We start from the raw sequence: 21,694 nt of genomic DNA on the forward strand, positions 1-21,694 counted from the left end.
GACCTCGCAGTGCATTGGCAGCCAACACAACTGTACTTGCAACTGCCAGACCCTGTCAGCACTCCGACTGAACTTGAACAGTCTTCAAAAGCAGCTCCATGTAGAGACTTGAATATTTAAGCCTTATCTAAAGGATACCATATGGAAGACTCACTGATTTTAGCTAATTAAGTTTCCCAGTCTGTTCCATTGTTGTATGGCATTAGATATCTCCTTGGTTATCAGGCTGAAGGATGTTTCTTTTTTTAGAAACAAGTGGGCAGGATGGAGATGACCATTTGCCCACCTCCAGGAAGAAGCAAGATCAGTAACTGTTTTGGATATCTAAACTGTTTTGGAACTGAACCATAAATGCCCGGGATGTGCTCTACTTTATGACTGGATAGAGGGGTGATGGTGGAGAAACAAGTAAAACTCAGCCCCCCAGTTCAGGGTACGGGACAGAGAAACACCCGTATTAGATATCTGTGACAAATACAATGCCTATTTTGCGAAGTTATGGCAGTGCAGGCAAAACAGACTCCAAATATTAATCATTTGTGTAAAATGCAGTATGATCTGCAGATCATAGCTTTCTATAATCTATCCAGAGATAGTTAACACTACAATGCTTATCACCAACAAGACCAGCTCCGCAATAAGAGGATCCAGTATTCTATGAGCCTCTCTACAGTGTTACCAGGCAGCAATAATTACCTTTTGGAGGTTGGGAGCAGAGTCTTCTGTAAGCAGCAATTACATTTACAAGGGCATTATTTCTATTTGTAGGAACCTGGGTGGCAACTTGGTCATGAAGCTGAAAAATTAAGAATAAACTTTATAAGACTAATGAACCTGCCTGGTACTGTTAGACATGTATTATCCTAAAGTTCTGCATTAACATTCGTGTTCGTAAAAACATACACCAAATAGACACAAACAATTTCACGTATAGTTTGGGAAAGCTTAAGCCTTAAGGCAGGGGTGTCGAACTCAATTGTTACAAGGGCTGGATATGACATAAATGCCACTTGGTCGGGCCGGGCCATGCCTCAACAGCCTAGAGTGAGAGTGGTGGGTGGCTGCCTCAGTTGGTTCATGGGTCGGATAAGAGCTCTCAAGGGGCCGTATCCAGCCTTATCTTTGACACCCCTACCCTAAGGTATATATAACCCTGATTATGAAACACCTTGAGGGACAGAAAAGACAAAGAAATTGGATTTCATTACTGCTCATTATTCACAAGTTATTTTTGGACCAGTGCAAGCTCTGTGTGGAAGCATCCGGTAAAACTTACAGCTCAAGCTGGCACTATCAGGATCTGACATGAGGCAACATAATTGCAAGGCCCATTCTTGCACAGTAAAAGACTGGCTATTTAATGAAATTTATCTGACTGTAGCCCTGCCCTTACACCAATATGATGCACGAACCCATTTTGGCACATTTATATATCACCTTTCTACCAGGGAGGTCAGAGCAGCATACACAGGCCTTCTGTATTTTATCCTTACAACAATCCTATGAGATAGGTTAGGCTGAGAGAGAGAGTGTGTGTGACTTGACCAAGGTCATCCAATGAGCTTCATGATACCTGGGACTCCCAGATCCTAGCACAGCACTCTAACCACTACACCATACTGTGCCATCTTTCATCCTTCTCAGGAATGAGCAATATAATCATGATGTGCAAAGCCTACTCAATCTCTTAATGGTTGGCATAAGTAAAGATCACAGTGTTGTGATCTTGCTTAAGAACATGTGGCGCCTTGCAAGGTCAGATAAAGGCCCATCGGGTCCAGCATCCTTTGCAAGAACCTCACCTGACCAGACATCTACGGTGGACCCTGCATAGTAGGCCTGGGAACACGGCATGCAGTTTTCAAAAAGATGCAGGATAAATATGACTAGCAAAGGAAGATATGCTACTTTTCTCTCAGTCTGATAAACAGCAACTTACCATCAGTTAACCTGCCATAACAACCCCTGAGCTCACGTCAGCCTCCCTTTTGTTTACACATTAGAGGAGCCAATTGGGAGCTGAAAGAGTACCAACATACCAAATAGCAATCAGGAAGAGCCTGGAAAAAATGTCACCTCACCTCTCACTTTAACTGGTGGCCACAGCCCCAGCACCTCTCTCTCTCTCAGCCTCACCACCTGTAAAATGGAAACGGGGGGGGGGGGGTCCTGCATTTACCTTACGGGGCTATTGCAAAGATTACAACAAGACAACGCATGCGAGTGGCTCTGAGCACTGGAAACCAAACGCCAAGTATTTATTATCATCGTCGTCTTCCTGAAAGCAATAATTTCAACCTTCGGTGGGGAAATCAACACAGATCCCTTAGACATTTCCCCTTAAATATGTAGGTAGAAGTGGCTTTTTTTCAAGAGCCTGTGTGGTGTAGCGGTGGTGTTGGACTAGGATCTGGGAAACCCAGGTTTGAATCCCTGCTCTGCCATGGAAACTTGCTGGGTGACCTTGGGCCAGTCACACATTCTCAGCCTCGACCCTGGCAAGTATTTGGATTGGAGATCTGCAAGGAATACTAGGGGGTGACGTGGAGGCAGGCAATGGCAAACCACCCCTGAATGTCTCTTGCCTTGAAAACCCTATGGGGTTGCCGTAAATCAGAGGTAACTTGACAGCAAAAGTGCCTTTTCTTTCTTTCTTTTTTTGGGGGGGGGGCGGGGCTTGAAGCAACTTTAATATGGACTAACTAACTAACACATCTTGTAGCAGTACCAACATACCAAATAGCAATATACCAAATAGCATACCAACATACCAAATAGCAACACAACTAACACATCTTGTAGCAGTCTTAGGGCCTAACCACACATTATGTTTTCCTGGGTCCTGCCCACAACTTGGTGATCCATGCACACTTGTGACTTTCCTGCCGGGATTCCAGTGCTCAGACACACGGGACCCGACTGGGATCAGGATCATGGCACACGAGTAGAGGGCGCTTTTGCCATCTCCTTGCACGGCTGTCCCTATCTTAAACGGCCCTAGCGTGCTATTAGCTCCAAAGGTCCCAACGAGAAAACAGGGCTCCCCGGGTTGTTTCAGGGTGGGAAAGTGGTGCAGGGGCATCGGCGGTGCCTTTTCGAGCAGCTTGCTGTGCACTCGGGCGGGCCGCTGGGCCCTTCCTACGGCCCCCCCCCCCGCCCGGGCCTGCCCTTGCCTCAGCATATAACTCACCAGCCTCGGGCAGGGCGCCGTCAGGCCTCGGCTCCAAAGAACCGGCGGCGGCTGCTGAGCTCCGGGCAGCCCGCTGGGGGACCGGCGGCAGCAACCCCGCGACAGCCACAGGCAGCGATGAGCCATGGCGAGCCAAACGGGGCCACCCCGCACCCCTCTTTCCCTCCCTCACACGCGCGCGCACACAGTTGACCCCGCCTCCGGCGCGTGACGTAATCACGTCGCCCCCTACGGTTCCACGCGCTCCTTCCTCCGTTTTCCTTTTCTCGTTATTCATAGGCTCTGGCCACCTCCCCTCCCCCACTTAAAATGTTAATCGTTTAATTTAAAAATTTTTTTTGGGGGGGGGGCTGGTTCTTCGGCAATACAGCAACAGTTTCTTCATCAGGAGTTAAAATGAAAAAATAAAACAACTCTTTGGTTCTTGTAGGTTCTCCGGGCTGTGTGACCGTGGTCTTACAAGACCGGAGAACCTACAAGAACCAATGAACTCTGACCGTGAAAGCCCTCGACAAAACAACTGTTTTCCCAGGTGGGCTCTTTGTGTGTTAAATGAGCCGTCCAGTCGCTTTCGACTTGTGGCTGTTACCCCGCTAGGGATTCCCAGCGATGTATTAAGAGTTTGAAACGGTTATAAAAAATACTGTTCGCACTTTGTTTGGCCCCTTTAACTGTGAAGACGTCTTCCAACCATTTTTTAGCCGTGGCATCCAAAAACCCTTTTAAAGCGATGGTTTTTTTAATAACATTTCCAAACTCTTGATACATCGCTGGGAATACTTAGTGCGGTAACAGTCTCCAGAACGTCCTCTCTTTAACAGCCTTGCTCAGGTCTTGCAAACTAAGGTCCGTGGCTTCCTTTATAGAGGCAACCTATCTCTTGAGCTGTAGCTGCAGCCTATGTCCTGCCATGCGCTAGTTGTAAACCCCAAGGGACTTTTCGCACCACAACTGGAAGGGGTTTATCCCAGGCAACGCTATACTGAGTAGCTCTGGATTATAATTCCAATAGAGTAATCATGTTAGTCTGCTGCAGCAAAATCAGAAAGAACTGCAGTGGCTCCTTGAAAGCGAACATTTATTTCAGCATAGACTTCATCATTCAATCTATCCTTAGGAGATTGTAACATCTTTCCACTCCCACCTCTCTAGTGCTTGTAACTTTAAATACAGAATAAATTATAGCACTCTGACTCAGAAAAATTTATGCTGGAATATATTTTGTTGATCTTTAAAATGCCACTGGGCTCTTGTTTCCACATAGGAATACACTGCTGCCTTCATGCACAACACATGGGGAGGGTCCGTGGCTCAGTGGCAGAGCATCTGCTTGGCATGCAGAAGGTCCCAGATTCAATCCCTGGCATCTGCAGTTAAAGGGACTAGGCAAGTAGGTGATGTGAAAGACGTATGCCTGAGACCCTGGAGAGCAGGCGCCGGTCTGAGTAGACAATACTGCCTTTGATGGACCTAGGATCTGATTCAGTATAAGGCAGCTTTATGTGTTCACATGATCTAGATTAGCAGACCTTTGGTCTGATCTAGCAAGGCTCTTTTCACCCTGTATATATTTACTTAAAAAAAAAAAAATCCACCAAGCTCAACAGAGCTTTTTTCTAAAACAATACTTCATTTAATAATACTTTATAGGAGAGGGGAGGAACCCTTATCCGTCTAAAAACGAAGATTCTCGTTGAAGCCGCGCCCACCGCCACCTTGTGGCATATAACCTCGCCCCCTCCGGGCGCTGCCCCCCCTTTCTTCTTCCAGCTGAGTCACGTTGACACCGTTTGGGAAGGTGACAAGGTCCAGGACGTTTGGGCAAGCGCCGTGGGCGTCCGTAGGTTGCCGTAGAGCAGGCAAGGGAGTGGTCCGCCCCGGTCATCGGCAAGATGAGCTGGAAGCCCGTGGCCTCGGGTACAGACTCCGCTCAGGAAAGTGGGACAAAGTTCACTTCCCCGTAGCTCGCCCGCTTAATGCCGCATCTGCTGGTTTCCCGGCGCATTTTCGTTGGCCCCATAGATTTAATTAGAGACCTGGGCTTTTTTGCGCCCTAGGCAAGGCTAACTACTTTTTTTATATAACATTTTTAATTGTTTTTATAGTACAGTAGTTTCCATCATTCATTAAGATAATTGTATAATATAAACAATATTTCTCTATTCTATACAACTAATTAGTTCATATATTTACGTTGACTTCCCCTCTCTCCTCCTCTATCTTTTTGATAACTTTATTGCCACCTTTGCATTTAATTTCTAATTCAATACAATACTTCATATATTAATCAGATTACATTTCTTAAAATCTAAATCTTTAATCTTAATAATATTTCTACCTTAATCAATTGAATTAGAGCAAAGCGTAACCTTCAATGCTTCCCAATTTAAGTTCATTTTGACAATATATTGTCCATGCCTCCCATTCTCCCACAAATTCTGCATTCTCCTCGGCAAGGCTAACTACTTGTGCCCCCCCCCCCCCGCTAACCAATTTTCAAAAACGGCTGTCTTGTAGAAAAAAATAAAAGCCTGATGCATTCCCACAAAACTTTTCATAAGATGTTATAATTAATTATATTCCATAACACTTAAAATAAAAATATATATATAAATTGTCAGTTGCATTTTTTCCAAGAAACTAATCGGTTTAAAACGGTGCCCCTGAGGCCAGTTCTGCGCCCTTCTGAGGCCTGCGCCCTAGACGAGCGCCTAGTTCGCCTAAAGGCAGCACCGGCCCTGCTTGAGACGATGCGCTTGCATAAACTTGGAGGACGCTCATCCAGGGTTGGATGGATTGCCCGCAACGATGATTCACACGGCCAGCCTATCACGCAGGGTGCGCGCGGCCGCCCGTCCGCATTGCATCGTTTTCTCCCGTGAAAATCCAGAGGTCCCGGCAAAGTAGGAGATATTCTCCCAACTGCAATATTTTGACACTGGCGTGAAGCGATTTTAGATAGTTCAGAGGGTACCCACGTTGGGCTGCAGCGAACAGTCGAGTCTGGTAGCACCTTAGAAAGTCTAGCTGAGAAGTACTAGCGGACTCGAATCTGATTATTTTAGGAAAGCGACCGCATGTCGCTTTTAAACTGGCGGCGATCAAAGCCACCCGAGACGCATCTTCCTTACACGTCTCCACCTGAAAAGTCATGTTTCATGACGCAAGAGGCTTGTATGGTTTTGCAATCGTTTCAACCGGTTTTGACATAATTTTATTCACCCTGAAAGCGGCTTTGATGCCGCTCTTTCGCCCGCGCGCGCACGTCGGCGTGAAAGCGCCATCCCCCGGGTGACCCAGCACCGCACACGTCCACGCGCCCGGTTGCACCGTCAGGTTCCGTCCTGCAAAGCAAAGCTGGAAACTCGCGGCGGCCTCCCCTTTCCCGCTCACGTATGCAAGCCTTGCGGCTGATGGCGGTAGAAAGGGACGCAGGCGCCAAGGCACGCCCCTCGGCATTCCCAGCCCACGCTCCGGCCACGCTCGGGAGCCGCGAGAGCGGAGAACACTGGGAAGGGATCACGTGCTCCCTGCCGGCGCAAGGCCGGCGCGCCTCTGGAGGGGCAATGACGCAAGCACGCGCCGCCGCCGCCGGTGGAACCCCCCCCCCCGACACCTTTCAAGGGTGCCGAGAGAGCGGAGAACACTGGGAAGGGATCACGTGCTCCCTGCCGGCGCAAGGTCGGCGCGCCTTTGGAGGGGCAATGACGCAAGCACGCACCGTCCCGCAGGCCGCCGCCGGGGAACGCCCCCCCGACACCTTTCAAGGGTGGGAATGCGTCTCGTGCGCATGCGCCGGTCCTTCGCTCTCCCGCTTTGAAACTTCCAGCGAAATCCTATTAAGAGGTCTCCGCTGCAGCGGCCGAGCGGCAATGGGGGCGGGGCGAGGCCGTGCCTCTGACGCTGGGGGGGGCGGGCGGCTCGTCCAGGTGACGTCGGCGAACGCGTTGTCGTCACCGCTGTTCCTTTGCCGGGGAGGAAGCGCGAGGCCCTTTCTCTCTGGGCGAGGGAGCCGGCTCCTTCCCCCCCAGCCGCCGCCGCGCGCCGATTCCGAAGCCCCCCAGGATGAAGATCTGGAGTTCGGAACACGTGTTCGGGTAAGGGGAGGCGGTGGGCGTGGGGCTCCCTCCTCTGGGGGATGGCGGGGAGAGGAAGACGAGACGCCTTCCTCCTCCTCTCCTTCGTTTTCGCTTTGGGAAACCTCCGTCGTGGTCTCGTGCAGCCTGCCCGGGGTTTGGAGCCGCGTTTTCTCAGCCGGCCCCGGGGATGGTGCTTAGGGAGCCTTTGCGCATTGCAAGGTGCGGGTCCCCACATGTCAGCCACACAGCAGGGGATATGTTGTAAAGGGGGTGTCATAAAGAATTTGCTTGGGTGCAAATATTTATCACACACCCCCCCCCTTTACTTGCCTCGAGTTCTTAGAGAGGGGGTAATAAACATTTTGCACCCAGGCAAATTCCTTGCGACACCCCCCTCCCCCCAGCTGTCAATATGAATTGAAAAAGTGCTCTTATGAAAGAGCCCTGCTGTGAGAAGCGGTACCGCCAGGGGCGAGACTCCCTGCTTTGCTCCCTGTGGGGAAGGGTGTGTTGTTCGTGAGGGTCTCCCCTCGTCTCTCTTTCTCTCTCTCCCTTCTGGAAAGCAGAAAATCCACCCGTGGGACTGTCCTCCTTTTCCTTCGTACGAATGGCTTGAGGTATTGGGCACCAAGGAGATGACTTCTTCTGAGGTCATGGCAACAGGCCTTTGCTGCATACGCGTGAGCTGCTAAGTAGGATTGGTTTCTAAAAATACTCCCGTGTGCATAAACCCTGTCCCGTTCGGTTTGCCGTGCCTCTGTAAAGGACTGGGTAGACCTTCCTTAAGGTCTGCTAAGGAGACCGGGAGGCCCTACCTGGGGAGGTGTCACACTTGACGTTCTTCAGCATTGAACACATGAAGCTGCCTTCTACTGAATCAGACCCTTGGTCCATTAAAGTCAGCATTGTCTGCTCAGACCGGCAGCAGCTCTCCAGGGTCTCAGGCAAAGGTCTTTCACATCACCTACTTACCTAATCCCCTTTAACTGGAGATGCTGCTGGGGATTGAACCTGGGACCTTCTGCAAACCAAGCAGAGGCTCTACCACTGAGCCACGGCCCCTCCCCAAAAGAAACAAGAAATAGGGATGTGCGTTGTATGGTAAGGAACATGGGTTAAAGCATTTGACGGATAGATGCTGGAATTGACTGAGATGGCGAAGCTTACAGCTTTGATAAATCAGAATGATAATGTACAATTTTGGGGGGAATGGGAGGCTTGGAGAATTTACTGTGAAAATCAATTTTCAATGGGACCATTTAAAGGATATTCTTTGATCTAATCCCTATTTATACTTGGTATTAATTTTACATTAGGTATTGATTTAATAATGTTGGATAGGATACGAACAGGTTAATTAAAATATTGGGATTAGCTCCATTAGCAAAAGTTTATACAATTTATTTTTAGATGGAAGAGGGAGAGGGGGAAGTCATTTATTGTTAAATTAGCAATATTACTTGTTTTTTATCACTACTATTGGATATTATTTCCATGCTGATATGTTAAATGAAAAACAATTTAAATTTTTTAATAAAAAAAAGCATTTGACAGATTGGGTGTTTTCTTCTCCTTTTCATAAATAAGATATTTCAAATAAACACTGAGTAATAAATAAGTGTTGCTTATGAGTGGCATGAATGTAGTGTTGAAATTTGCATGTTAAATGAACAGGAAATTGGCACTAGGGAGGACAAATTAGAAGCGATTATTGGCACATATTTTCCCCCCTTCTGCCAATTTAATTCATAACTGTGTCCTGTTGGAGTTCTGCAATAGGGCTAATTGGGACACTGCTTGCAAAGGATGGTTTTATTTAAATGTACAGACAAGTTGCTTTGGGAAGGATAGTTTGCTTATTACACATCAGAAAGATCTTGTTTGGTATTACTGGAAAGAACTTCTGTCGTACCTTCAGAGAAAGGTAGAGTAGGAGCCTGTGGCATAAACATGCCAAACCAATTTAATGAATACCTTGAACTGACTCATGGCACATATGTAACACACCCTTGTGACTGTCTAGCAGCTAAGCATAATACTTGCATCCTGACAAAAATAACCACTGGTGGAAGGATTTCCGTCAGTGGAGGTGACTTTATTTGCCTTCCCCCTCCACTATAGCCTTAAATACCCCCTGAAATTCTACGTCTTGGGGACAGGTGACCCCAACGAACAGCATGAAGGGGGAATTGGATATCTGATGAGGGGATGAGGATTGGTAAAAATTGCCCCTTCTCCATTGGTGTAAATCCTCTGCAGGATTCAACCTAACACCTGCTATTCTATGTATTATAATTGGATGAAAATCCTTAAATTCTGGAACAAGGAATATTCACAGCGGACATTAATGATTTGTACTATTTGTCCTCTTCTTTTTCTGCTGCAGTTGGGCAAAATTATAGTAAAGCCACACTGGGGGCAAATCTTATTGACACCAGTGGGATCTGTTTCTCTTCAACCCAAATTTAGTCATGTAATCTGAATCTTGCTAGTTGGGTTGTGACTTAGATTATGTGATACTCTAGGGCTTGTGTACATTGAAACACTTATATTGGGACTGCTGGCATTTCTTCATGGCTGCTTTCTTGGATCTTTAGCTATCTGGAAGCACAGCGAAGGGGTAAACTGTATTGTGTACGTACTTATCTTTAAGTTCCTTTCAGGTGCTCTTAACATGTTAAGTCCAGCAGCAGAGTATCCTTCAAGGTCTTGGCAGCACTGAAAGTTTCTGCTGCATTACTTGTTATTAACAGCCCTGCTAAAAGTCTGCATGCTCCTTATTTCAACTTCCTGTGTATTTGCGTCCCTCGCTGACAAAGCACCCTTCTAAGAGGGTAGATCCCTGAATTTGTTTTATCCCCAATAAACAACTTAGGTATGATGCTCCACCTTGCTGGTAGAACATGGAATATAGAGGGAGGCTGTTGCGCTGGAGCTTGTGTACTTCAGGGCTCATTGAGGGGCTATAGGTAAACTAGGCCATTTTACTATTTCTAGCTGCTATGGTTGCAGAAATTGCTAATGAACTGCTGCTGAATCAGAATGGCTGTATTCATAACTGGGACTGTCCATACATTACATTCTCCATGCCACTGAGTCTAGAGATGTACAGGACCTAGAATGCGTTCAAAAGAATGTGCCTCTCTGATACGTTCTTCAAGAGTGAAAATAGCTTGCTTTTTGTCCTCTTTGTCCTCAAAACAACCCAGTGAGATAGGTCAGGCTGAGAGTGCGTGCCTTGGTCAAGGTCACCCAGTAAGCTTCCATGCTAAAGTGGGGATTTGAGCCTGGGTCTTGAATCCAGCATGGTGAGTGGTTTGGAGCGGTGGAGTCTCATCTGGAGAACTGGGTTTGATTCCCCACTCCTCCACATGAGTGGCAGAGGCTAATCTGGTGAACTGGATGTGTTTCCCCACTCCTACACACGACTCCAGCTGGGTGACTTTGGGCTAGTCTCAGCTGTCTTTGAGCTCTCTCAGCCCACCTACCTTACAGGGTGTCTGTTGTGGGGAGGGGAAGGGAAGGTGATTGTAAGCTGGTTTGGTTCTCCCTTAAGCGGTAGAGAAAGTCAGCATATAAAAACCAACTCTTCTGCTAGATCCTAGAACAACCATTCTACACATTGATTTTAAAAAGACTTCATTCTTTACATCAAGCATTCATACAGTTTGCTCTGTCTTGTGTTCAAACTAAGATTGTGAGTTTAATATATAAATTCTAATCTTCTAATCAAACTGTGTCATTAGTATTTATATTTGACATTTCTCAAAATGTCAAATTTCAAGACATTAGTTTTGGGCCAGGATTGCATGTATTGAATTCTTAAACAAATCTTCTGTTTTGTTTTTCCTAGACATCCATGGGACACTGTAATAAAAGCTGCTATGCGAAAGTATCCCAATCCCATGAACCCATCTGTGGTAGGAGTTGACGTTCTGGACCGAAGCCTGGATAATCAAGGAAGGCTGCACAGCCACCGACTTCTGAGCACTGAATGGGGGCTGCCAAGTATTGTTAAAGCTGTAAGCCTTTTATGAATGAAATAATTTTAGAGTAATAGTCACGTTGGCCAATCGCAGAAAAAATAAGCAGGAGTCTAGCGTGCTATGTTCAACTTTGTAAGTATTTGAATGCCACTAGTCTCCTGCTTATAGACTGAATAATTGTGGGCAGTGGTACCATGAAGCAGTGAGCGGAATTATCACTGGAAGGAGATGACATTGAGAACTACTCTTTAAGCTTTTGGTATTTTTTCAGTGCGTGTCTTGTGACAGCAACACATACAACTTCTGTAGTATTAAATGATCACATTGGGATCTTGTTCAGAATGGCATGTACACAGAGAAACAAACATGAGAGGTCTAGTTCTGATTGGGCTTACCAGAGTATGCTTTACAGGAGTATCTTTATCAGTAACCTTGGCTCTGTTCATCAATGTCAGTTTGGATGCTTGTGTCTGTCCTTCCTTTTTAGATTCTGGGAACAAGTAGAACTGTTACATATATTAAAGAACATTCTGTGGTAGACCCAATGGAAAAGAAAATGGTGCTGTGCTCCACTAATGTAAGTAATGGCACAAAGTAATGTATTTTGAATTTGCTGGTAGGACAGATGAATTCCTGATTGCTGTTTTATTGCACTGCCTATTGAAGGCTGTGCCAAGGCAGAAGCATGCCATTGTAACACTATAACTGGAAGCAAGATAAGTGTGTTTGGTTCAGATTAAATATGTATTTATTTGTTAAGAAAATGTAATTTTAAAAAGTCCCATTTTGCTGGGACAGAAGAAATACAGCAGCAGGTAAAACCAGCGCTAAAATTTCAGTTAGAACAGGAGTAAAATCCTTTGGGTAGCAAATAGCCCAAGGATCGTAACTGTGGAACACTGGGGAAATATTTGTGTTATGGAAATTATCTGGAAGGATTCAAGGTGCAACACTTTTGTCTTGGATTCCTATGCATTAGATCAGCGTATCTGTACCTGTAGCGTATCCCCCTCCCCGCCTCCTGGCATGGACACCAGGTTCCAAGGAGGAAACCCCTGAGGAGCTGAGAAATATCTGTGGTTCTTCTATGCTACTTGCATTCTAGCTATTTAAAAAAAGCATGTCCATGTGTGCAACCACATACATATATGAAAAGAAGTTGCCTTTTGCGTTGAGAAGCACAGAACCTAGTTTGAAGTTACTGTACTAGCTATAACTTCTGAATTGCAGATATTGAGAAAGCAGCAGTGAGAAAAATTAATTTTCCTTTTTCTCCCCTTTAAGATTACACTTACAAATCTTGTATCAGTTGATGAACGATTAGTCTATACGCCTCACCCTGAAAACCCTGAAAAGTAAGTTGGAATGTCCTTTTTCTTTGCTTTTTGGTCTAATACAATACCTTTGTATTGTGGTGCTGTTTCTGTATTGATAACGTTTTTCCTCCCCTTTTAGAACTGTGCTAACCCAAGAAGCAATTATTACAGTGAAAGGTGTTAGTCTGAGCAGTTACTTGGAAACGTTAATGGCAAGCTCAATATCCTCCAACGCTAGAAAGGTAGGTGTATAAAATATGTATATTGATTGTGGCTCAGGCAAAGTGGATCATTTATGGCTTAAATCAAGTAAACCTTTTCAGCGCTTATATGATTGCATTATGCACAGATGGGTGATTCATTTGCTTTTGACAGAATCCAAAAGGGTTCTTTATTTCCGTTCCACTAAAAAGCAGCCTACAAATTCAATACTCTTAAACAATGAGGCATTGGGAGCTAACAAAACTTTATCTGAACCAGTTATTTTTAGTTTGAGAAATGGTTTTCTTGCATTAAATGTGAAGACTTGTGTATTCAGTGTAAGTCAACATTTACAAAAATTCAATGCTTTGCACGGACACAAGCAGTAGTACCTGCTCTTTGCAGGTGGGAGCGATTTGCTATGTAGTGTAGTGGTGGTCCATTAATATCGGTCCATTAATATTGATATCGAGGTCCCCCAGTATAACTTCCCTGGTGCCCGCCAAGTGTTTTTAGAAAGTTAATGAGGTTCCTACTCAACAACTAAAATGTTGTTTCAGCAGTAGCTACCACCACAGTGCTGGTTTTATTCTCTCTTCTTTCTTAATGTATTTTTTTTTAATTATGACCCTTGCTCTTGGGTTTCTTTGTGGTTGGCTCAGCCTCCCACGGCAGCTATTTTGTGGTTGTACCCACCACCTTGTCAGAATTCCAAAGGTGCCCACAGGCTCAAAAGCGGGGACCTCTGATTTAGATAGAGAGGAGAGTTAAAATGGCGATATCAGGGCCCTAGTGAGGTAACAAAAACTTACAGCTGGAAGGGGAGACAGGAGTAATAAAAGCTGGTCATGTAATCTAAATAGTCTGCTCACCAACAGGAGATAGAGGTGATTGGCCTACCTCATAAAGACAGAGGTCTAAATAATGTTTCAGGTGGACTGTAGGCTTCTACAGTGGTGGCTGGAGCCAGGTAGGTTTTCGGAATAGGTAAGCCAATCATCTTCTTGCTCTCTTGACATCTAAAGCAAGAGAAAGAAACATGTACATGTTAGATATCCAAACAACAGAGGAAACTGTGACGTAGAGATACCTACTGTTTCCTTCTATGTCAAGAACTGTGAATAGGAGTTAACATTCTAGTTGCTCTGTGTGGGAAGTGTCTTGAAGGAAATGTAAGCTACTTCCTGTGTAAAACTGCCAGAACTTGTTCATTGACCTGTTCTTTTTTTAAAATGAGTTTTGGTGAAAAGTGACTGTTCCTTTAAAACAGCACTTAAAGGAAGGTGCATGCAAGTCCCCCATGCATTTAGTGCAGGGGGGTTGGGGACTTACAAGAATAAAGTATCCCTAGATATATTTGTATAGATGGAAGAGTTGAATGAAGTTCACAAGAGTTGGTATCACAGAGGCCAGCTACGGTAGCTGGATTTTCATGTAGGCTGACAGCTTCCATGGCACATGCTCGCCATTGGTCACTGTGATCTTGTAGCCTTGATTTCTCCCGGCTGCCAACAGTCCCATTTTACTTCTCTAAGGCTGAAGTGCTATGTATGCTTACTAGGGAATAAGTCCACAGAGCTTCTGAGCACAGATGGATACACTGGACCGTAGAGCCACAGCTGAGTAGCTCAGCTCTAAAAAGAATATTATTGGGTAGGGGTTGTGTGTCTTTTGGGCCTTAAATAAGTTAATCAGTTTTCACCCAGATTAATGTGCCATTGTGGTGTGACATGACTGATAAACATGACTGTAAACATGACTGATTCCCCATTTGCGATCCTGTTTTGAAAGATTTGTGTGCGTTCATGTGTCCTTCAGAAAGCAATAGTCTGCTGGTTTTGTTGAGCTGTTTTGCTGTAGTTCTGTGTCATCTTTTCTTTTTAATGTTAAAAACCCCCCACCATATCAGATTGCCTAGTCATATTACTTTACAAAAGAATGTGAGCTCATATTGTGCTGTCTTTATTTGTGAATTCTAAGGCAATTTCATTTAGTAGCATTGCCAGCTCTACAAGGAAGTCACTGTGCAAGAATTTGATAACATGGAGTGTCCCTTAGACGGAGGTGACACGAACTGGGCAGAAACATGTATGCTCATTTGAGCTGTGTGTTATCTCTGCCGTCATGATGGGCGCCCTCAAAATTCTGCTCTGACACAAAAAAAACCTTTGAGGGTATTGCTTGAAATTTTATATGGTGCTTGAAAATGTTTTATTTGCGGGCTCTTGAGATTGCAGGATTGTATTTGGAATGATTCTGGAAGAACTTTATGTCATAAGTTGTAATCTTTTCTGTGTTACTCCAGGGGTGGGATGCTATTGAGTGGACAATTCAGCATTCTGAAAGTGCTCTAAGCTAGCAAGCTCTTTCTACTGCTGCACTTTGTACTAACTAGTGGAAATACCAGCATTTGTTATCTCGGTACAGCATTTCAGTTTCTAGCAAATCTGCATGTTTTTGTGATGTTACTTGAAAAACTTGCATGCCTCATATATGTATATATACACACATTGCATATCCAGGAATCACACCCTTAATCTTTTTAACATGGGAATTAGGGAGCATTGGTGACTTCTGAAGGTTTTGGCACAAGACAATCGAGAGGTTCCAAATAACCATGAATAATGCCCATCCTTCTGTTCTAGGATTTCTTTCATTTGCTGGTTAGGATCTAACACCCTACGAGGCTTGAGTACAAACGTTTTGGGAGTCTGTGAAGCTACTGCTTAGGAAGGTGTGTTGATCCAAGACTTGCACTGCCTTTGGGTATAATATTTGAAGTGGTTAGCGGTACCAGTTATTTCCGGACTTTGCCTGTGATATAGCAGTTTTTGCAGCATCTTGTCATCAGTGTAGGAACATAACATTGTCAGCGCTTGGGCAGAATGGTTGCGCTTCAATATGCAGTTTTGTTGCTCATGATCAAAAGACTTAAGCATGGTATCAGGTTGTTTTATGAAGATGGTCTGGAGGCTGGAGCTAGATGAGATCAATGGCTGTCACTGAAAACAACAGCACTGTGAGGGCAGGCAAAGTCTTGGCCATCAGACGTCTTGTATTACTAGACGTTATCATGAGAAAGAGAGACCAAAGTGGAGAAAACCCGGGGTTGCTGTTTTTGACAGCAGGAGCGAGCCCCGTAGTGCAGAGTGGTAAGCTGCAGTACTGCAGTCCAAGCTCTGCTTACAACCTGAGTTCGATCCCAACAGAAGTCAATTTCAGGTAGCCGGCTCGAGGTTGACTCAGCCTTCCATCCTTCTGAGGTCAGCTTGCTGGGGGTAAAGTGTAGATGACTGGGGAAGGCACTGGCAAACCACCCCATAAACATAGTCTTCCTAGTAAATGTCCGGATGAGACGTCACCCCATGGGTCAGTAATGACCTGGTTTTTGCACAGGGGATTACCTTTACCATGCATCATGTCTAGCTCTGGCTTTCAGAGTACTGTTTATCACACTAGTATCTACTTAGTTCAGTTCAGCTTTTATTGCATATGGCCAATGGCTGTTATAAAAAATAAAAAAACCGCAAAACCGGATGACAATCATTAATAAAAGTTACATTTTAGTAACAAATTAAAAGCTTTATTGGTATGTTTCTCTAACCCTCCGGATCTTATCAAAATACAGCACATAAAACATTATTAAATGGTAAACCTTCAGAGTTACCTTGGGCTTATCTAACATGAAATAAACAACAAAACTACTCAAGCCAAAAATCGACTCTGTAAGATTAGGGAAGCTCAAAAAGTGAGCTCTCAGGCCCAATGTGATTTTAGTCCCGGGCAATAAGAGACTGCTCGATAGAATTCACAGTTGTAATGAGGAAAGCCCGCTTCACTCTTTCCTTGCTGGCTCTGGCTTTCCGGGAGGCTTAATGCAAGTATCTGTGTTGTGATAATAAAATTTGTTTTGTCTTTGTATTCCTACTCTGCCACATCTAACACAAGTGTACAGTTTTGAGAGGCGTGTTTAGCACCTGCTTAAACAGCCGTTTATCTGTTTTGTTTGACCATCAGGTGTTGGCTAGGAGAGCTGTCATCAAGATCACCCAGACGTTTTTTTTAAAAATGCATCTTCCATGAGGTAGGGGAATTGGATTGGAATTGTAGTGTTGTTGCGGAGTTAAACCTACCCCTCCATATACAAAAGCTGCCAATTGCCTTATAGGGAAAATAGACAGATATCCATGTGTCTTCTTCCATGAAGCAAAAGCAATTATCATGGGGTGTCTACATGATGGGATTTGAATTGAGGGAAGTGGCATGGGAGAAATATTCCCCTTCCCTGTGACCTGTCCCTATCTGATTCTAGTCCCTCCTCCAATGCACTACCAGATCTTATCTTAGATGCTGTCTTTGACAGTTCATTTTGAGTTCCTTACCAACTTTGAAATAGATAAATCAGTCTTGTGCAAGGATTCCTTACTACCGCCTTGTAGAGTCCAAGCACTTTTCAATCTGTCATCGTGTTGTGTCATACTTGAATACATTTGAATTTGGAGTGTGTGTATATATTCTAAAAAGTTGGCAGTCGCTTGGTATGCTTTCAATTTTACTGTTTAGCCCGTGAGAGTCTTTAGGCAACTTTTAATCTTTGAGGGCATACAAAAGTGTTTAAAATACTAACCACTGAAAATATTGTACCTCATTTGTAACCTGCATTTTATATGCTTGCTGTACTATTACCATATGCACTAACATTTTAAGTGCATGTTTTAGTTGTTTAATTTGCTTGCTTGAAGTCATAATATGCTGTTTTTTGAGGTGCGTTAGAAATTCTGTAAACCAGTCCTCTGTCAGAATGTATTTTGCTCGTATTGTGCATACTTGGGTCAAGCAGTCCTTTGGAGTAGAATGAAATTAAATCACTCTTTTTGGGTCAAATGGAATGGGGCCTGGGATTATCCATGAGTGGATCTTCAACACATTTATGGTTGATACATATCTTCCGCAGGGGGAAGGGGAGACACTTGAATCCTCCACCCATGTAGGTTTCTTGACCTCAAATACCTCACCCTCAGGTTGTTATTTCCCCCATTGGACCGTGGTCCTGATCCAAATTGGGTTTAGCATAACTGGTATCTCGCAGTACAAAACACATTGGAGGTCCACTCCTGATTCTTCCAGTATCTCTTCTGATCTGTCCCTCAGTGACTATGTAAAAGGATAGATAGCCAATTCTTGTAAGAATTGCTGCAGAGACTCTGGGATCCACAGAACACTGTTTTTTAAAAAAAGCTGCAGTGACTTCACGTTGATTGACTTCTTTAGATTGGAATCAACTCAAACCAAATTGTTTTGTCTCGGTGACTTTGTAGAATGTGCTCAGATCCAGATTTGCTTTGCTTCAAACCAGGAAACTTATTGTTAACAGCACTGAGGCTCATTTACTGTAATGATCCGATCTGGATTGATGCTTAATATGAGTGGAATTCTGTTTGGCAGAGTGTGTTGAAGTGTGCAGCTGATCGTTTTATGATTAGAAACACTTGGCGCTGTGAAAGTGGCAGTTCTTGCTCTCCACTCTGCAACGACCCTGTGAATTCTGTTCTCGACAAGTTATAGTAGAGGAGGGTCACTGTATTAATAGGTTCCCTAGTCTTACATTGCTCTTTGATTCCAGGGCCAGACTGTGCTGTCGGGTTCGAGGATGGAGCTGAAGCATGTTGTTCTGGGGCCGGAACGAGACTTTAAAACCAACCTGCCTTTCTGTTTCTGTATTTCCAAAAGACATGTTAATAAACATTAAAGATGTGCATGTAGGCCTCGCTGAAAGAAGTGGGGCTTGTATGGTTTTGCTTTGTTTTTAAGAGGCCTATCTAAGTTACTGGGAGGGAAGACAGCATGGCATAGCCTGATCTTGCCAGATTTTGGAAGCTTAAAAGGGTCAGTACTTGGAAGGGAGACTTCCAAGGCAGAGGAAGGCAATGGCAAACAACCTCTGCTTCTCACTTGCCTTGAAAGCCCTTTGCTGTGGTCGCCATAAGTCTTCTTCTTGACGGCAATTTACATACACATCTAAGCTACTGATTTATTTCTTTTTTGCAGGGAACCCTGAGCAGTGTAGTTATGGGAGGTTACAGTTGCCAAGGTTTGAATGGGGTGTGGTGGTCTATGTGTTATATGTATTATCCTGCTCTTAATGCATTGTTTTCTGCTTTGCCTTTACGTGACATATCTTGTCTGATAGTTCTTTTGTACTGTCTCTGTTTTTGTAATCCTAGTCCTATTATGTTGCATTTGATCACATTGCTTGACGCTTTTTAGAAATGGCACGTACGGAATGTCTAACTGGGAAGTGCGTCTGTTTAATGTCTCTGTTTAATTGGAATGTGCATTAGAGGGGCTGAGGCATTTTTAAGTGATTCTGCTACCTAACACTCTTCCTCTCTCTTTTATTTAGTTGTCGTAGGGACTGCACTCATTCAAACTAATCTCTGTGCAGATGTATTGTGATGTAGGTGAACAAGCCGTACTGCATCCCTGGATTAAAGCATCACTAGTCATTAATTGGGCCGTTCATGGTCTGCATGAAGACTGTGAGGACAGGGCTTTAGTAAGCAGATTGGTGGATGTGCTTATTTTGCATAACGTATTCAGTTTTTAAGGCACGCTTTCAAAAGGATTGGCCGTAGCCCAGACAATAACTGCAGCGACAGTTCATGAGCAAAGATATCAGTGTGCAAAGACGAATGACTTGTCAAGTGGTGAGGATAATGTTATGTTCATAGTGCAATCCTGAGCAAAGTTACACCCCTCTAAACCCATTTGCTTCAATGGGCTTAGAATGGCATAGGATCCTGTTTAGGATTGCCCTGCCAGACACCTGATCAAAATCTGGGAAAGCTGGAGAGTGGAAATGCCCTCAATACTTCATAGCTGGCTTACAAAGGGGCTTCTTGTACACTATGGCAAGTTCTACTTGGTCAAGTAGTTTGTGTTTACCCTAAGCTGGTGTTGCAGAGAGCTGCTAGCTTGTCCCTATTATCACTGTACCGAGGTGCTGGCTGGGTATCAGACTTTTCCTGTTTGGGTTCTTTATTCTGTAGGCCTGGTTGTAAGTTCCAGATCTGGTTAAATTAAATTCTTGCAAAAATGATGTTACTTGATTGGTTTTTACTACTACTAAACTGTATGGGGCTTCTATGAGAGAGGGAGAAAAGGAAGCTTTTCTCTCTGTGTGTCATAATACTAGAACACTGCTGAAGCTGGAGGGTGAGAGATTCAGAACAGATAAAAGGAAGTATTTCTTCATACAATACTTGGTTGAATTGTGGAACTCCCTGCCCCAAGATGTGGTGATGGCTGCCAACTTGGAAGGCTTTAAGAGGGGAGTGGACATGTTCATGGAGGATAGGGCTATCCATGGCTACTAGTCAAAATGAATACTAGTCATGATGCATACCTATTCTCTCCAGGATCAGAGGAGCATGCCTATTATACTAGGTGTTTTGGAACACAGGCAGGATAATGCTGCTGCAGTTGTCTTGTTTGTAGGTTTCCTAGAGGCACCTGATTGATGGACTTGATGGACCTTGGTCTTATCCAGCATGGCCTTTCTTATGTTCTTATGGCAAGGCCTATAATTAAGGTTGGGTCCAGTGATTCCCTTCCACTGAGGACTCCTCCCTAAGCAAAAGGAAATCACTGGATCCAGCTCCTAGTGCTTCAGGATGAAGAATAAAATGGGATAGATAAGCAGATCTGGTAATATCCCTTATTAGGACTTGCCAATTTTCAAAAAGTAGCATGCAAGATCTTAAGTCACACAACTTTTTCTTGGGCTGGGTGTCAAAAACAAGATGGAGGAGAAAGAGGATGTTTGGGTGGGTAAGGGCATGGCAAAACGAACCCTCTATGTGGTTTGTTTTCAGTATTAATTCATGGCAATTAGAGTTGAAATATGCCCTATGCAGAAGATCTCGGACAGAGGTATGCTGGGATTGTTTTTGGAAATAGCAGTTCAGGAGGTCTGTCTTTAGTGCTGATCAAAACTGACAGGTGCCTTACAAGGCACAGCCTAGCAAGGCTGATCTAACGGTGGATCCTGCAGTAGAATTAGGCGGTGATTTTGTATTTCGTTGGCATTGTACTACTGGGAGCAGTGTATTGACCGGAAGGCCTCTGATACTGCCACTGTCACTTTCAACTCCAGGGTTGTCCTCCTGCACTGACAGAGTGGATCCACCACATCTTGGTAGAATTTCTTGAGGCAAGGCCTGAAGAAACCTATCCGCAAACTCAAAAGGGGACAAAGCAATTTGGTTTTGAAGTCCTCTTCTAGAATCTGACAGAGGAAAGATTTAAAAGTGTGTCTGTAGTGCTGTGTCTATTAAATCAACTAAGTTCTTGTGATTTCCTTAACAGGGCCGAGAAGCCTTGGAATGGGTGATTGGCAAACTGAACACAGAGTTTGAGGAACTAACTTCATCCACGCGAGGGAGTGTGAAGGCAGCAATGGCGGCAGCGTCGACAGAGAACTGATGGACTGTAACAGAGAACTTTATTTTTCCATTAGATTTTTTTTTCTCGCCAAGATGGATACTCCATAGTTTTTTATATATTTGTTTATATTATGAGAATTTTATAGGATAGAAGTCACAATCCACCCTAAAATGTGTGGCCTCTGAGGCATCTGTTTGTTCACAGTACAGAAGAACATAACTGTCTTATTTTTTTTTTAGTTAAAAATTTCCATGACTTGTAGCTACAATAACCTGGCTTCTCCACATTACAGTGACCTCAAGTCCCACTAAAGTGAATAGATGCTCACCAGATACGTTATTACCAAACTGTGCCTTGATCGGATAGCTAGAGAACAGAGTTTCCAATTTAGATCTCATTTTATTGTGCTTGATACTTAATATTTATTTATTTTTTTAAAAGCGCAGCTGCAGTTGTTCTGCAAAGGACACATAGGTA

The 21,694-nt window shown here is 44.3% G+C and overlaps 2 protein-coding genes across 2 annotated transcripts in view; one reads left to right on the plus strand and one right to left on the minus strand.

The window, feature by feature from the left end:
* AFG3L2 (AFG3 like matrix AAA peptidase subunit 2) overlaps nucleotides 1-3,316 on the minus strand; it is a 29,174-nt gene extending 25,858 nt beyond the window's left edge. The window contains exons 1-2 of the mRNA XM_056854528.1: nucleotides 3,191-3,316; nucleotides 697-796 (exon numbers count right to left, since the gene is read on the minus strand). Coding sequence (XP_056710506.1) covers nucleotides 697-796; nucleotides 3,191-3,316 — 226 coding nt within the window. The remainder of the gene's footprint in view (nucleotides 1-696; nucleotides 797-3,190) is intronic.
* Nucleotides 3,317-7,253: 3,937 nt separating this feature from the next.
* Nucleotides 7,254-21,406, plus strand: PRELID3A (PRELI domain containing 3A). The gene is made up of 6 exons (XM_056854439.1): nucleotides 7,254-7,287; nucleotides 11,123-11,291; nucleotides 11,743-11,832; nucleotides 12,540-12,610; nucleotides 12,711-12,813; nucleotides 21,140-21,406. The coding sequence occupies exons 1-6, from the start codon at nucleotides 7,256-7,258 to the stop codon at nucleotides 21,254-21,256; spliced, it is 582 nt and encodes a 193-aa protein (XP_056710417.1). The 5' UTR covers nucleotides 7,254-7,255; the 3' UTR covers nucleotides 21,257-21,406.
* Nucleotides 21,407-21,694: the final 288 nt, after the last annotated feature.

This window comes from Euleptes europaea, chromosome 8 (genome assembly GCF_029931775.1).
Source record: "Euleptes europaea isolate rEulEur1 chromosome 8, rEulEur1.hap1, whole genome shotgun sequence".
In the NCBI taxonomy this organism is placed as follows: Eukaryota; Metazoa; Chordata; class Lepidosauria; order Squamata; family Sphaerodactylidae; genus Euleptes; species Euleptes europaea.